A 16,738-nucleotide genomic window follows, 5' to 3' on the forward strand; every position below is an offset into this window, starting at 1 on the left:
GATGAAATGATGATGAGAGACACGCAACACCCAATCTTCTCGAGGCAGAGAAAATCCCTGACCCCGCCGGGAATCGAACCCGGGACTCCGTGCGGGGGAAGCGAAAACGCTACCGCAAGACCACGAGCCGCGGACATTTGAACCATTTTCAAAGTGCATAAGGCGATGCTCGTGACATTACTAATACATATCACTGGGCAATACTATTCATTTTTTCCTCCATTTCGATGTTAATTTTACTTGGTGTGTGGGCACATTCGCGAGGAGGTAAACTTTGCGTTTTTCCCACTGGGATTGTATCTTCTCGTTGTGATTTCTAAGTTCTCTTTGTCGGCAGGAAGCTGTCAGTGAATCGCATAAGGGAGGGCGAAGGTCCCCTTGGAGCTGGGCAGTTTTCACTGAAGGAATTCTGTGGCCTGATTTGTGTATCTTTGACAGAGTCGGAACCTCCCCTAGCCCTGACCGGAAGGTGCCCCCCAATTCGGTTACATACTTCTTCATTTGTCGTTTGATCTACTCACCCAGTATTCAATATTTGTTTGTAATATCACATTTAAAAACATTTTGTTCCCTCCTTCTCTGAACTACTTATCCTCTACATTTTACTACTGTACATGGATCCCTTCGCACAAATAACTTCAGAAAACACTTCCTCGCACTTGCATTTATGTTCGACGTTAAGAAAATCCTGTTTTTTAAAAATTATTTTCTTGCGATGCCCAGTCTGCATGTTATATCCGCATTCCTTCGGCCATCATCTGTTATTTTCCTGCCCTAATACTAAAAAACGTCTACGTCTCTTAGTGGCATATTTACTAATCTGATTCTATTAGTATTACTTAGTTTAATCCGACTACATTCCATTACCCCTGTTTTACTTTTGTTGACGGTCACAATCTCCTTTCAAGACACTACGTATTCCTTTTAATTACTCTTCCACGACCTTTGTCGCCTTGAAAGCTTGACAGTACCGTCGACAAACTTCAGTCATTACATGTCTTCTCCCTGGACTTTAAGTTCTTCTCTAAATATCGCTTTAGTTTTCTTCACAGCTTCCTCTGTGTAGGGACTGAATGAACTCGTATAGTCCGCCGCTCGTGGTCTCGCGGTAGCGTTCTCGCTTCCCGAGCACGGGGTCCCGGGTTCGATTCCCGGCGGGGTCAGGGATTTTCACCTGCCTCGAGAGGACTGGGTGTTTGTGTTGTCCTCATCATTTCATCATCATCCAGGAAAGTGGCGAAATTGGACTGAGCAAAGGTTGGGAAATTGTATGGGCGCTGATAACCACGCAGTTGAGCGCCCCACAAACCAAACATCATCATCGTATACACATCAAAACAATTTAACATCACCTCGGTTCCTAGAGTTCCAGAATCTGTAAAGAAAATTGGAATAGAGGTCAACATAAACATCATTTCCGCCTTTTTTATTGCTCATGAAAACACACATTGCTTGTTGTAACACAATATAGCGAGACCTTCAGAGGTAGTGATCCAGATTGCTGTACACACCAGTACCTCTATTACCCAGTAGCATGTCCTCTTGCATTGATGCATGCCTTCATTCGTCCTGGCTTACTATCCACAAGTTTGCCAAGGCACTTTTGGTCCAGATTGTCCCTGTCCTCAACGGCGATTTGGCTTAGATCCCTCAGAGTGGGTTGTGGGTCACGTCGTCCACAAACAGCCCTTTTAAATTTATCCCAGGTATGTTCGATAGGGTTAATGTCTGGAGAACATGCTGGCCACTTTAGTCGAGCGGTGTTGTTATCCTGGAGGCAGTCATTCACTGGATGTGCACGATGGGGGCGCAAATTGTCGTCCATGAAGACGAATGCCCCGCCAATATGCTGCCGATATGGCTGCACTATTGGTCGGAGGATGGCATTCACGTATCATACAGCCATTACGGCGCCTTCCACGACCACTAGCGGCGGACGTCGGCCCCATATAATGCCACCGCAAAACAGCAGGGAACATCCACTTAGCTGCCTTCACTGGAGAGTGTGTGTAAGCCGTTCAGCCTGACCGGGTTGCCTCCAAACACGTATCCTACGATTGTCTGGTAGAACGCATATGTGACACTCATCAGTGAAGAGAACGTGATGCCAATCCTGAGCAGTCCATTCGGCATGTTGTAGGGCCCATCTGCACAGTGCAACATGGTGTCGTGGTTTCAAAGATGGACCTCGCCATGGACGTCGGGAGTGGAGTTGAGCATCGTGCAACCTTTGCGCAACACGACGTCATATGGCTGCACGAAAAGCATTATTCAACTTGGTTACGTTGCTGTCAGGGTTCCTCCGAACCATAATCCATAGGTAACGGTCATCCACTGCAGTAATAGCCCTTGGGCGGCCTGGGCGAGGCATGTCATCGACAGTTGCTGTCTCTCTGTATCTCCTCCATGTCCGAACAACATCGCTTTGGTTCAGTCCGAGAAGCCTGGACACTTCCCTTGTTGAGAGCCCTTCCTGGGACAAAGTAACAATGAGGACGCGATTGCACCGCGGTGTTGACTGTCTATGCGTGGTTGAGTTACAGACGAGCCTTGTACTTCCTTCCTGGTGGAATGACTGGAAGTGATTGGCTGTCGGACCCCCTCCGTCTATTAGGCACTGCTCATACATGGTAGTTTATATCTTTGGGTGGCTTTAGTGACATCTCTGAACAGTCAAAGGGACTGTGTCTGTGATACAGTATCCACATTCCACGTCTGTCTTCAGGAGTTCTGGGAACCGCAGTGACACAACATTTTTTTTTGTGTGTGTATATATGTTACAACATTATGCCATTCCCTTCTCAGCCACTGTTTCTTTTTCATGCCCTTCAACTCTTTATAGTTATAGTCTGCTTCCTGTAGAAATTGTGTCACCTATAGCTCCATGTGCTGAATCTCATCCATCACCAAAACTGCAGAGAATGTCTCCTAGTCAACATTGTCAAAAGCCTTACCAAGTTCTACACGCTGATAAGCCAAAACCTTATGACCACAGCCCACAGCAATGTTGGATGCCGCTTGGTGGTGTCGCCTGCACGTGACGCGGTAACAGAAGTATGTAAAAATGGTTCAAATGGCTCTGAGCACTATGGGACTCAACTTCTGAGGTCATTAGTCCCCTAGAACTTAGAACTACTTAAACCTAACTAACCTAAGGACATCACACACATCCATGCCCGAGGCAGGATTCGAACCTGCGACCGTAGCGGTCTCGCGGTTCCAGACTGCAGCGCCAGCGCCACTTCGGCCGGCCAGAAGTATGTAACCGGAGCAAATACGGACGGGGCATCACCCTAGCGAAGATATGGGCTGCAAATTGGGAAATCCATTGAGATAAGCGACTTTCAGAAAGCGCGCATTGGCTCTGTGAACGAGTATCCCGTAAAAGGCGAAGCTGGTCGGATGTTCATGTCCTACTGAGGTGAACATCTACGAAGAGTGGCAGAAGGACAGCGTAACTACCACTAGGCGTTGAACGGTTGGACGTCAGCGACTCTTCTTAGAACGTGGTTTTCGGGAGCTTGTCCGCATTGTAAAGTGGGATGGACTGTCATATGTGGCGACTCTGCCGAAAGAGCACAATGCTGGTGCACGCACAAGTGTTTCGAAGCACTCAGTTCATAGTACATTGTTGAACGTGGAGCCCCACAGACCACCCCAACGTGTTCACATGTTGCCCTAACGACATGGTCAGTTACATTTGTAGTGGGCACGAGACCCTAGGCATTCGACCGTCGATCAATGGAAACGTTGAAAGGTCTCTGTTGGATTCCTTTCGTGTTAATATCTTAGATCTGTTATCATTTACGGCATAAATTCCTCTTCTAAATTTACTGTGGTGTTTCTATTTGGGAGGAGACTGAGCAGTGGAACGTGTTACTTTTACACATAAACAAGAACGATCTGTCACACTACTACACTTTAAAACACAGTTTATATGTAATTCATGTCAGACAGTCTCATACGGAACCTACATCCACTTCCTTTTATACTGTATATGATAAGTTACTGTCATCCCCCTTCCCTTCTGTGTGAAAGAATGAATGAGCAAATGTATTTCTAGTTGCATGCTTGATGGTAGCAGACAAGCCTGTCTGCTAGAGAACAGTAGGACCAACGTCGGAACAGGTACCTACGCTTGCTAAAAGCAAAGAGGTTTCTACTCTTAGTATGGTCCCGTCCGTCCCTTGTCATGTTGGTATAGGAAGCTGCCTCTCTGGTCACTTCCGTTTGTATTTGTGAGCCACCCTCAGAAAGGGACCAGTGCAGTCTGTCGGTGGCGAGCGTCTGAAGTGGTAAGATCTCCGGCTAAGCGCGTGTCTGCTAAGTCCGTACGACAATGGATTTCTTAAGTTCAGCCTAACTGGAAATTTAATCACCTTTTGTTTCAGGTTTAGATCTAAAATACGTTATCTTAAATTGCAACGCAGTGTAATTCGAGTGTGAAATTCAGAATATCTACCAGTAGTTGCTTTGTCACTACTTTGTGAGTAAAGTGGAACCACGTGTTGATCAGTAGCTCTAACTGAGATCATCAATCTTAAATGCGAATGTGCGTGAGATTATAACGTCTCGTCTTGACAATATTTTTCAATATAGCAACTTTTCTTTATGTTCAACCCACGTGGGGTGTACTTTGTGAGACCAATACCACGTGCTTATACAATTGTTTGACCCATCAGGTTAATAGTAAGACGATAGTAACCAGTTCAAGGTTTTTCTTTTGTAAATTGCTTTTCGATGTAATTTATTTTAATTATTAAAATTATTGTGGAGTTACACTCTTTGTGTAAACCAAGTTGACCACGTGAAGCATGTAGTGTAATCATCAAAGTAGCCCTCAGCTATTCTTTTCGGGAAGATTTCACAGAGAGTTAGTATGAATTTAGTATACCAGTGTGTGGTAATTTCATGACGGACAGGATTGCGCTATGAACGTAACTTCTTTGGGTGAAAATTGAATCGGTTGGTTGTGGTTAATTTCCTCTTGCATATGTTTCAACGTTCTTCGTATGTTTTTTTATGAATGCAGTGTTGTATGCAACGCCCGGGCTCCCGGGTTCGATTCCCGGCGGGGTCAGGGATTTTCTCTGCCTCGTGATGGCTGGGTGTTGTGTGCTGTCCTTAGGTTAGTTAGGTTTAAGTAGTTCTAAGTTCTAGGGGACTTATGACCACAGCAGTTGAGTCCCATAGTGCTCAGAGCCATTTGAACCATTTTGTTGTATGCAGTCTCCCAATCTTGGCTCCATATTTGATGTGTTCCGTAAGATTACAAACTCACATTTTCACAATCCTAAATAAGGTACCAGTTTAGTTATGAATCAAGTTTAATATGCTGAAATTTAAATGGAACAATGATCAATGTTAAAATAAATGTCCAAATATAAAGTGATTTATTTCTTTTTATTTAAATTCTCTTTATATATATATATATATATATATATATATCACCGGTTCTCGTAAGATGACTATTAAAAGATTATAATTAATGTTAGTCTGGTTGGGTATTTGGTAAGCTAGACTGGATACCTGGTGAAACAGTTGCTCAGTAATGCAAGGATAACTTCCCCAGATGGCTCACAGCTTTTAACCCGGTTTTATTGTCTTGAATATCAGCACCGCTTTCAGAACAAATTAATGCATCAACATTACAACGTCTCTACTCTTCGGATGAATCACATTTTTGGTACATTAGGTCGATGGTCGTCTCCGCAAACGCCGCCACCGAGTGAAAGGACTTAGGTTGATGGGAGCAGTATTGTGCTATATGCGACATTCTCCTTTGTTTGCATGGGTCCTGTGGTAGTAATGGAAGACACGCTGCGAGCCGCTTGCATCCGTTCACGCTTGATGTCTTCCCCGACAGCGATGTAATCTTTCAGCAGTAATAATTGGCCATGTCTCGGTACCAGAATTGTGCTACATGACTTCAGGAGCTTTATAGTGAACTCGCTCTAATGTCTCGGTGACAAATTTTCCTGATATAAGTACTATGTAACCCACCTGGGTCACTATTAGGCGCCATCACCGGGTACGCAAATCAGAGGCCCCTTATTTAATCGAATTACATGAATTGTGCGGAGACATCTGGCGCCACACACCTCTTAAAAGCCACCGACGAACAGTCGGATTCATGATACGGAGTATCAATGATGAATTTTTTAGAAAGACGGACAAAAAAGCTACGAAGGAGGTGTTCATAAAGTTTTGGCTCATGAATGTGTATGCTATAGACTTACGTTTGCCTTTTTTAAACGTATGTTCTAGGACAAATGGTAAGATCAGTATTGCGTCACATGTTTCTACATTTCTCCGGAGCCAAAATTGATTTTCACAGAGGTGGGCTTCTGTCAGTATTCCAATTCATATCAGTATCTGTCAGCCACGACTGACTGATGCTGCGAAAATATTCACACCTGTCAGCACATGACATTTTTGAAACTAGAATCATTATATTCCCCTTGGAGTTTGAGTGAATTCCGCCTCTCATGTATCTTTTGCACAATGTGAAGTAGGTTTTTCATAGTTAGCTCCCCAAAGGACCTCAGTAATTCCGGGAAAATCACGTCAACTCGGGCCTTGGTTTCAAAGTTCTTCCAAAGTGCAAAGATCTGTCATCCTTCCCGACCTTCCCTTCTCTTTCTGTACTATTGTTCAGAACTTTGTTTCCCTTTGAGATATCAGTCTTCTAATTGGTGGCCACCTAAAAATTCCTCCCCTGTTTGGAACTCTTCATCTCAGATTTGTACTTGCAAACGACTTTCTCAATTATTTGCTGGATGTATTCCAGTCTCTATTGTCCTCTACAGTTGTATCCTCTGTTGTTTCCTCTAGTACTATGGAAGTTATTCCGTTATGTCTTAAGAGATGTCCTGCCAGCCTTTCCCCTCTTCTTCTCATTTTTTTCCATATATTCATTCCCTTCTCTATTCTACAGAGAACTTCCACATTCGTTATTCTATCGGTACTAACTTTCAATATTCTTCTGTAGCACCACATGATTCGATTCTCTTCTTTTCTGGTTTCCCCACAGTCCGTGTTTCACTACCGTACAATGCTGGGCTCCGACGCATATTCTCATAAATTTCTGCTCAAATCAAGGCGCATGTTTGATACTAATGGACTTCGTGAAGCCAGGTATGCCCTATTTGCTAATGTGTTTTATGTACTCCATGCTCCGTTCGTCAGGGATTATTTAGTTTCCTAGGTAGCAGAGTTGCTTAACTCACCAATCCTGGTGTTAAGTTCCTCGCTATTCTCCTACTTCTCTTTACTTTCGTCTTTCTTCGATTTATTCTCCGACTGTATTCGGTACTCATTAGGCTGCTCATTTCTTTCAGCATATCCAGTAATTCGCCTTCACTTTCACTGACGATAGCAATATCATCAGCGAATCTTGTCATTAATATCCTTCCACCTTGAATGTTAATTCCACTTTTGAAACTTTCCTTTATTTCCATCATTGCTTCTTCGATGTCAAGAGTTAGCACTTGGGCTGAAAGACTACATCCCCGTCTTACACCCTTTTCAGTCCGAGCACTTCGTTCTTGGTCTTCACTCTTATTGTTCCCTCTTGGCTCTTGTACAAATCGTATATTACCCATCTTTGTCTACTGCTTAACCCATTCTTCTCAGAACTTCAAACATTGTGCACTGTTTTATATTATCGTACGCTTTTTCCAAGTCGACAAATCCTGAAATTTCCTGGCAGATTAAAACTGTTTGTCGGACCAAGATTCGAACTCGGGAATTCGAGTCTCCGTCCGACACACGGTTTTAATCTACCAGTGGGTTTAACATCAGCGCATACACCGCTGCAGCATAAAAATTTCTTTCTCGACAAATCCTAAGAAGAGGTTTTGATAGTCCTTTAGCATTGCTTCCATTGTCAACCGCAACGGGAGAACCGCCTCTCGGGTGCCTTTACCTATCCTAGAGCCTACTGCCAGTCTCATAATCTTTACACACTAACGTGAATAGCAGTTTTGTCGCCATTTTCCCCAATGACTTTAGAAAATCTAATGGAGCCTCATCTATCACTTCTGCCTTGTTCGATTTTAAGTCTTACAACGCTCTTCTAAATTCTAATTTTAAAACACTATAGGGAATTCACACCACGAATCCTGCAGGCCTGTTCGTAAATCCGTAAGAGTATGAGGGGGTGGACATCTCTTCTGAACAGAACGTTGCAAGGCATCCCAAATATGCTCAAGAACGTTCATGTCTGGGAAGTTTCGTGGTCAGCGAAAGGGTCCATGGATTCATGAGGTTGTCTCACACGTCCATCCAATTTGAAACGATTGGGCCTTCGGCTCCGAAAGCCGATATCGATTATGTTTCGTTGACCGGTTCGCACGCTGACACTAGTCGATGGTCCAGCACTGAAATCAGCAGCAACTTGCGGAAGCTGTCATGTTGAACAATTCTCTTTAGTCGACGTTGGTCCAATTTTTGCAGGATCTTATTCCAACTACAGCGATGTCGGAGATTTCATGTTTTGACGGATTCCTGATATTTACGGTGTACTCGTGAAATGGTCGTACGGGAAAATCCCCACTTCACCGCTACCTCGGAGATGCTGTGTCCCGACGCACGTGCGCCGACTGTAACACCACGTTCAAACTCACTTGAATCTTGATAAACTGCCATTGCGGCAGCAGTAACCGATGTAACAATTGCGCCATGCACATGCCGTATTCTGCCTGTTTACATATCTCTGCATTTGAATACGCATGGCTATACCAGTTTCTTTGGCGCTTCAATGTATATCGACTCCGTTTCTTCTTCTATCGCTTCATCAGACAAATCTTAGCGCTATAGAGGCCTTCAGTGTTCTCCTTCCATCCATCTAGTCTCTCCTCTGCAATGAATACTGGAATCCTCATTTGCACTCTTGATGCTACCACCCTTGCTCTTAATTTCGCCGAAGTTTGTTTTGACTTTTTTTTTGTACTGAGTCAGTCCTTTCGACAACCATTTCTTTTTCGATTTGTTCATATTTTTAATGCAGCCATTTTCCCTTAGCTTCCCTGCACTTCTTATTTATTTCATTCCTAAGTGACCTGGATTTCTGTATTCCTGAATTTCCCCGAACATTTTTGTACTTCCTTCTTCCATCTATCAACTGAAGTGTTCACCTGTTACCCACCGTTTCTTCGCAGCTACCATCTTTGTATTTATATTGGCCTCTCCAACATCTGTGATTGCCCTCTTTGCACATGTCCATTCCTCTTCATCTGAAGGGCATAGTGAGTAATTCCTTATCGCAGTATCTATATCTTCAGAGACCTTCAAACGTTCCTCTTTATTCCTTAGCACTTCCATATCTCACTTCTTCGTGGATTGACTCTGTCTGACTAGTCTCTTAAACTTGGCGTACTCTTCATCTTTACTGAATTCTGACCGGAGTCTACATCCTTTCCTAATACGCCTTAATCTCCAGTATCTGATTTCGAAATCTCAGCCTGACCATGATGAAGTAAAATTGAAATCTTCCCATATCTGCAGGCTTTCTTCCAACTTTATTTCCTCCTCTTGCGATTTTTGAACAGAGTATTCCTTGTTAACAAAATGGTTCAAATGGCTCTGAGAACTATGGGACTCAACTTCTGAGGTCATTAGTCCCCTAGAACTTAGAACTAGTTAAACCTAACTAACCTAAGGACATCACACACATCCTTGCCCGAGGCAGGATTCGAACCTGCGACCGTAGCGGTCTCGCGGTTCCAGACTGCAGCGCCTAGAACCGCACGGCCACTTCGGCCGGCCCTTGTTAGCGGGTGAAATTTATTGCAGAACTCAATTAGTCTTTGTTCTCTCTCACTGCTAACAAACCCATATTCTTCCGCAACTCTGTTTTCAACTCCTTCCACTGCTACCGCGTTCCAGTTCCCCATGATTATCAGATTTTCATCTCCCTTTACGTACTGAATTCCCGCTCAGTATTCTCACATGCTTTCTCTACCTCTTCTAAAGTGTGTGTGAATTTCTAAGGGATCAAACTGTTGAGGTCATCGGTCCCTAGACTGACACACTACTTAAAGTAACTAAGACTAACATAAACTAACTTACGCTAAGAACAACACACGCACACACACTCATGCCGGAGGGAGGACTTGAACCTCCAGCGGGAGGGGCCGCGCAATCCGTGAAATGGCGCCTCAAACCACGCGGCCACTCCGCGAGGCTACCTCATCATCTTCGGCGACTTACGACGTCGGCATCTATAGCTGATCTATTGTTGTCAGTGTTGGTTTGCTGTCGATTCTGATGAGAACAACCTTATTACTAAATTGATCATTTCTCTTACACCATCCTCGCTGCTGTTGATATTAGTCTATATCCATCTGACCAGAAGTCCTTGTGTTCTTTCCATTTCATTTCACGTCAGCCGGCCGGTGTGGCCGTGCGGTTCTAGGCGCTTCAGTCTGGAACCGCGTGACCGCTACGGTCGCAGGTTCGAATCCTGCCTCGGTCATGGATGTGTGTGATGTCCTTAGGTTAGTTAGGTTTAAGTGGGGACTGATGACCACAGATGTTAAGTCCCATAGTGCTCAGAGCCATTTGAACCATTTCATTTCACGTCAGGATGAATTATCTCAGTGGGCTCTACGGACTGAGGCGTCCGTTGCTACAGCTGTGCCAACATTTGACGTGTGAGGAGCCAACAGGCAACAGTTGGCAGGACTGGGTTCAAAAATGGTTCAAATGGCTCTGAGCACTATGACACTTAACATCTGAGGTCATCAGTCCCCTAGAAGTAGGAACTACTTTAACCTAACTAACCTACAGATAGTGTACACATCCATGCCCGAGGCAGGAATCGAACCTGCGACCGTAGTGATCGCGCGGTTCCAGACTGAAGCGCCTAGAACCGCTCAGTCACACCGGCTAGCTGCAGTATTGGGGCAAGAGGGGTGTCACCCAAAGTACAGTTACCCAAGATGGCGGCGATGACGTCACCCAAGATGGCGACGATAACGTCACCCAATATGGCGGCGATAACGTCAATCAACATGGCGGATTTTAGCGGGGAGTTTGAATTTTGGCGGGAAAGTGCCACACCACCCTCCCCCAGAAAAATGGCGCAAAGTTCAAATTCCAGCAGGATATTGCACCACACCACGCTTATCTCTAATAAGCAAAGAAAATGACGGGAAAAAAGTACTGGTCTTTATTATTTAACCAATTTAAAGCAGATGTGTTCGCCACTAGGTCTGGACTCCAACTGGCTTAGTTCATATCGTCGCCACCAGAGGGTGCCACCATGACGTCAGATCATGACGCAAGTGCCGTTATTCAAGATGGCAGCACCCAGTGTATCCACCACGAGCTCCAGAACCCAACTGGCTTAGTTCATATCGTCGGCTCCAGAGGATGCTACCGTGACGTCGGATGATGACACAAGATCATCTGCTCTCTCTCTCTCCAGGTCGTTATAACCAGAAGGCGACCCGCGTCAGTGGCCGCTGATGTCACAGCCTCCAGCCTAGACCTTTATACTCGCGCCGGACATAGTCTTCTGTAAATATGCCAACGAATTTAACTGAACACATGTGAGACCAACATCGCTCATCGAACGTATTAATTACCTAAGTGCTTAATTCCATTTCAATTTTAATCATATTCAGTTACTCAATTTACTGCACATGCGCTACGTTCCTCCATACACTACTTGTGCTCGTCCTACTGTAGGACTTGTGTGGCCTGCTAGTGCAGTGATTTTGTTGACAGCTGTGCAACATGTCCAGTACACAGCTGTGGAAGTGACTGACGTGGTGCTTGCATACAGCAATGTGGATTACAGTGGGAGAGCTACTATAAAAGTATGTATGGAACGTTTTCGTAACAGACGTACCCCACATCAATCGACGTTCGCAGCCATCGAGAGACGACTCAGAGAGGCCGGAAAGTGTTGCATGTAGGTATTTACTGTCTGGGGTGTATCCACCTTACAGTAAAATATTAGCACTTTATGCTTGGTTCTTGGAAATACTATCCGCAGTCTACTGTCTGTCCTCTGGTAGGTTACGAAACGTGATGAGAGTCGTCCACGCCCTGCTCGAACATTACAGTTGGAGGAGGACGTACTGGCAACGTTCGAAGAGGAGCCAGCCACCAGCGCTCGGGCAGATGGCACAGGCGCAGCACGCGGCCGAAAGTGCCGTGCGGCGGATTGTACAGGAACAACTCCATCCATACCATTCCAGAAAGTACAGGCATTGCAGAAAGAGGACTACCCTCAAAGGGTGCAGTTTGTGTAGTGCTATTTACAACAGTGTATACTCCACCACAATTCCCAACCTTGGTGCTATTCATGGATCAGTGCACGTTTACTAGAGACGGTATATTAAAACTGCACAACATGCATGTTGGGGAGGGGGAATAATCTACGTGCACAAGTGATTCAAAGTCACCAACACAAGATCGGTACTAACATCTTGGCCATGGTAATTGGTGACTGTATCATTGGGCCTTATCAAATGTCAAACAGATTAAACGGATTAATTTACCTACCATTTATTAGAGATATTTGCCAATCCTATTGGATGTAGTGCTACGAAATATTGAGGTGGACATGTGGCTGCAACACAGCGGAACTCCAGCGCACTTTGATGTCGTGTATCGCAGTTGAAGGGTTCGTACAGGTGGACCAGTTCCCTGGTCAGCACAGTCGCCAGATCTGACCCCTCTTCACTATTTTCTGTGGATTAGTATAAATAGTATGGCGTATGACACACCTGTAACATCAGCGGAGGACCTTACTGCTCGAGTCCATGGGGCGATTGAAATACTTCATAGACAATCGCGCATATTGGCTCCTGTGCGTTAGGCTCAAGACCCCGATGCATTTCCTAGACATAACAAAATAAATGCTGATGAAAATCCTGATAATTATACATCAGCGTATAATTCATTTTCACTGTTTGAAATATCTCGTGGAGCTGGAGACATGAAGTAAATGAAGCGACTGACGATGTCCTTGTTCAGTGGTAAATTACCGATCAACATAATAAAATGCATACTTAAAAAGTAGGTAAAAACTGATAGAAATTACCGGTAAATCGAATGCATGGTGGGTCTGCTTAACGATGATAAACAAATAATAAAAGAACACGTACTGTGTTCTGTAGTTACACCACCGTACGATCCGCTCTCAGTCTTTTCCTTACGGCCTCTGAAAAAATGCGGAAGTACAAAAAAATTTTCTTTATCAACGTGGGAATCAAAACAGATCAAGTATAACGAAATAAATACTATAGAATTAGATAAAATTTTTGAAAACATTATCAGCGATCTTATATTAATATGATAATTAAAAAAACAGTCTTGATCGCAAATTTCTTTTAATCGGAGTGAACTGTCAGTCAGTTCAGCGTCGTGGGTGATGGCGTTCGACACAAGGGATGGCATATTAAAAATCGGAAATTTCTGGGAAATTCCTATGGGACCGAACTGCCGTGGTCATCGGTCCCTGGGCTTACACACTACTTAATCGAACTTAAACTATCTTACGCTAAGGACAACACCACACCCATTCCCGAGGGAGGACAAGAACCACCGACGGTGGTGGTGGTGGAGGGGGGGGGGGAGCCATGCCTACCGTGGCAAGACGCCCTTAGACAGTGTGGCCATGGGATGGTGTCGAGCTCAACAATTTCCTTTGTCGGTCTAGCATCTGTCTGCCACTATCCCGGCCAGCGTTTCCACTCGACAGTGCGGCCATGGGATGGTATCGAGCTCAACAATTTCCTTTGTCGGTCTAGCATCTGTCTGCCACTATCCCGGCCAGCGTTTCCACTTGTTAGTCTACGCAGCTCACATCCCGTAGTTCGACAGGTGCCACATGGCACTTGTGTCCGCTGCAATCTGAACTCCAAAACGAAATGACCGTAAGCCTGCGGGGTGAGCCCTTTAAAAGACGGCAGGTGGACAGGTTGCACATTCTCGTGGGACAAACTTGCACCTGTTGATAAGTAACTACCACGGACTATCGATATGAGCCGGCAAGGCTCGGCAGGCGAGAGCGGAATGCTGGCCAGAGCAGAGCTTGCATTAACCCCATGAGCAGTGGTACTGTATGCAAGGAACGCTTCCTCACCAAATTCACACTCGCCGTCATTAGTGAGGCAAGTCACAGAAACACTGGGCGCTTTGCTGTATTCCTACACGTTTTCCACCAGACGCCGTGACTCGGCACGGCGCACGTCGGGTCAAAATCTCGAAAAAATAGCCATAAAAACTTTGGAATTTAGAAGATTTGTTTAATAGATTGGCTGAAGTAATGTTGGGACTGTTGTATCTCGTCCTTAGAAGGGGCCAGGTATCTCTTCCAAAGGTTGAATTTCAGGTCCAACGCGGCATTCATGTGTGAGCCGCGCGCCGAGCTGAAAAACTACTGCGTCGATCGGGTGAAAAATTTTATTTCAGCTGTAGTCAGACCAATTATTTTTTAAATGGAGGCTATTCCAGGAGGTACTACTTAATTATGAACACTTATTTGCTTACTAAATCATTAATTAACCTTTACTTTTAGTTAATTAACTTGTCATCGGAAATTTTAAAACTGTAAAACGCGAGCGAAAAATGGGATAAGCTTTATTTCTTAGTTTACTCATTCTGAGTAAATAAAATCTGTGAAAAAAGTGTCTCAGCAGTTTCAGCGACTGAGGTCAACTGACTGTTCTACGCATCGTCAAATCCAGCTGATGGTGCTTGTAACGTCTAGTAGAAAAAAAACATATTATGTAGTAACGAGAAAATTATATGTATCATATTGTGTTATTGTATAAAATTATGTATGTTTTTTATTATTTATTTTAGAGAATATCTGCGTCGGCGAGTAACGAAACCGCCACAGACGGTAAATATCAAACAAAGATTAGAATATGTAACTAGTATATAATACATGACGAACATTAATTTCTCTGTCTTCTTCTTCTTGGGGTTAAGCGAGTAGGGTATCCTGTGACGTTGTATTGTACGCTAGCGTAGCATTCTTTTGTCAAGACTGAAAGATGTACGCCATTACGAGCGCATTTTAAAGGTGTGTAACAGTTAAAGTATTTAAATGTTTGAATAGAGTTATTTAAATGAAAACTTGCATTATTAATTGTTATAGCTTGCTTGCATATTATCCCATCCTGTTGAGACATTTTTCAGTTATTTAAATATTATCTGTGGTTCCGAGCTGCGCGGCTAACGAAAGAGCCGCTGCCGCGGCGTATTCAAACTACCTCAAATAGAATCTATCATACCGCAAGGAAGCGGGAAAGTAATAGTGAAATAATATTATTTCTTTTAGCTTCCGGACTTGCAGTGCAGAGCAGCAGATTTTATGATGTGTTGCAGGTTGACGCGGGCTGCTGATAATATATAACTAACAGTACAAAAAAGATAATGTACCTTCAAAATCTAATAGGAATCTTGCTGTGCTCGGTTCTGATCTGGCAAACTTTATAGTGAAAACGTATTTTTTCAATAAGAGTCTCATGTTCTTGTGCTAGTCGTGGTATTGAATGGTGTTTTACCGAGAAACAAAATCCACTGCAAAATCTTGTTGTTGAACAATCATACTAACTGTAACATCAGTATTCATAACAAAGTAATTTTCATTTTCAATAACTATAAAGTAGGGAAGATATGTTGATTTTTAGAATGAGTTACAGTCACGAAAAATGTTCCTTTAATAGAAGGCCAGATACAGAACAATAAGAACTCAATATATTCTGTTTTGTTAAAAAGTAATGATGATAAAGAAATTCATAGCACAGCATTACTAAAAGGTATTTCGCGGCTCTTTTCATATATGCGTTGTTACGCAAATAATAATAATAGAAAAGAGTGACACGAACGACGCGAAATGCTGTCTGAAGGTGGCCTAAGACTATGTCGAAACCGGTCGTTTTAATACAATAACCGCCGCAATATAGGCGGTTTCTTTCACTGATTTCATATAGCTTACAAGATCGCTGTTTCCCAAAAATGTTACCAAAAATTTAGGATTTTGAATAAACTTGTCATTGAGAGCTGTGGCCCTGTAGGAACCTGCTGAAGAAGATTACGAGGAATCAAATACTGGAGATGGTGAAGAGGATAGAAATGTCAATGAAGAAGAAGATGGAGAAAGAGATGAAGATGAAAAACACTGAGCACAAAAGGAAAGAGATTACGAAGACTCATAAAAATATCAAGTTTTGTTACTATCTATATCTTCTGTAATAAAGACAGTAATAGAGGCAGTTTTGTAATAAAGTTTACCATTAAAATTATAATTGTCCATCGAAATATTTTCGTCCATTTCATTAACATTTTCCATATTATTTTCGCCAGTTTGGATCCCACATTTTGAATTTTTCACTTGTGATAAAAAGATCATAATCAGAAGGGTCAGTAACTCCATTAAACGCGTTTTTAGCCATATTGGAGCAGTTTTTAAGTTTTGGCTAGATGTTCATGTTCAGGATTTTGGCCCATCGCGGCGCTACCATTGCAACTGGCTACTGTCGTGTCTGCTGCTACGACCGTTTCCGAATTCGCCTGAAATTGCAGCGGGTGCGGAACGGCGCAGTGAACGTAACGAATCGAGATGACTGCGGGCGGACCCGCTGTGTACACGAACCGCTGGACCGGAAAGGGCAGCGGGCAGCGCGAATCGGCGCACAATCCGCGCAGCAGATGTGGGCTCGCGTCCCTCGCTGCGGTTGTAATACCGATCGGCAGCCTCCAGTAGGCAGGT

At 43.8% G+C, this 16,738-nt stretch overlaps 1 protein-coding gene across 1 annotated transcript in view; it reads left to right on the plus strand.

The window, feature by feature from the left end:
* LOC126178577 (G-box-binding factor-like) overlaps positions 1-16,151 on the plus strand; it is a 113,976-nt gene extending 97,825 nt beyond the window's left edge. Inside the window, exon 3 of the mRNA XM_049924546.1 lies at positions 16,044-16,151. Coding sequence (XP_049780503.1) covers positions 16,044-16,151 — 108 coding nt within the window. The remainder of the gene's footprint in view (positions 1-16,043) is intronic.
* Positions 16,152-16,738: the final 587 nt, after the last annotated feature.

This window comes from Schistocerca cancellata, chromosome 1 (assembly GCF_023864275.1).
Source record: "Schistocerca cancellata isolate TAMUIC-IGC-003103 chromosome 1, iqSchCanc2.1, whole genome shotgun sequence".
In the NCBI taxonomy this organism is placed as follows: domain Eukaryota; kingdom Metazoa; phylum Arthropoda; class Insecta; order Orthoptera; family Acrididae; genus Schistocerca; species Schistocerca cancellata.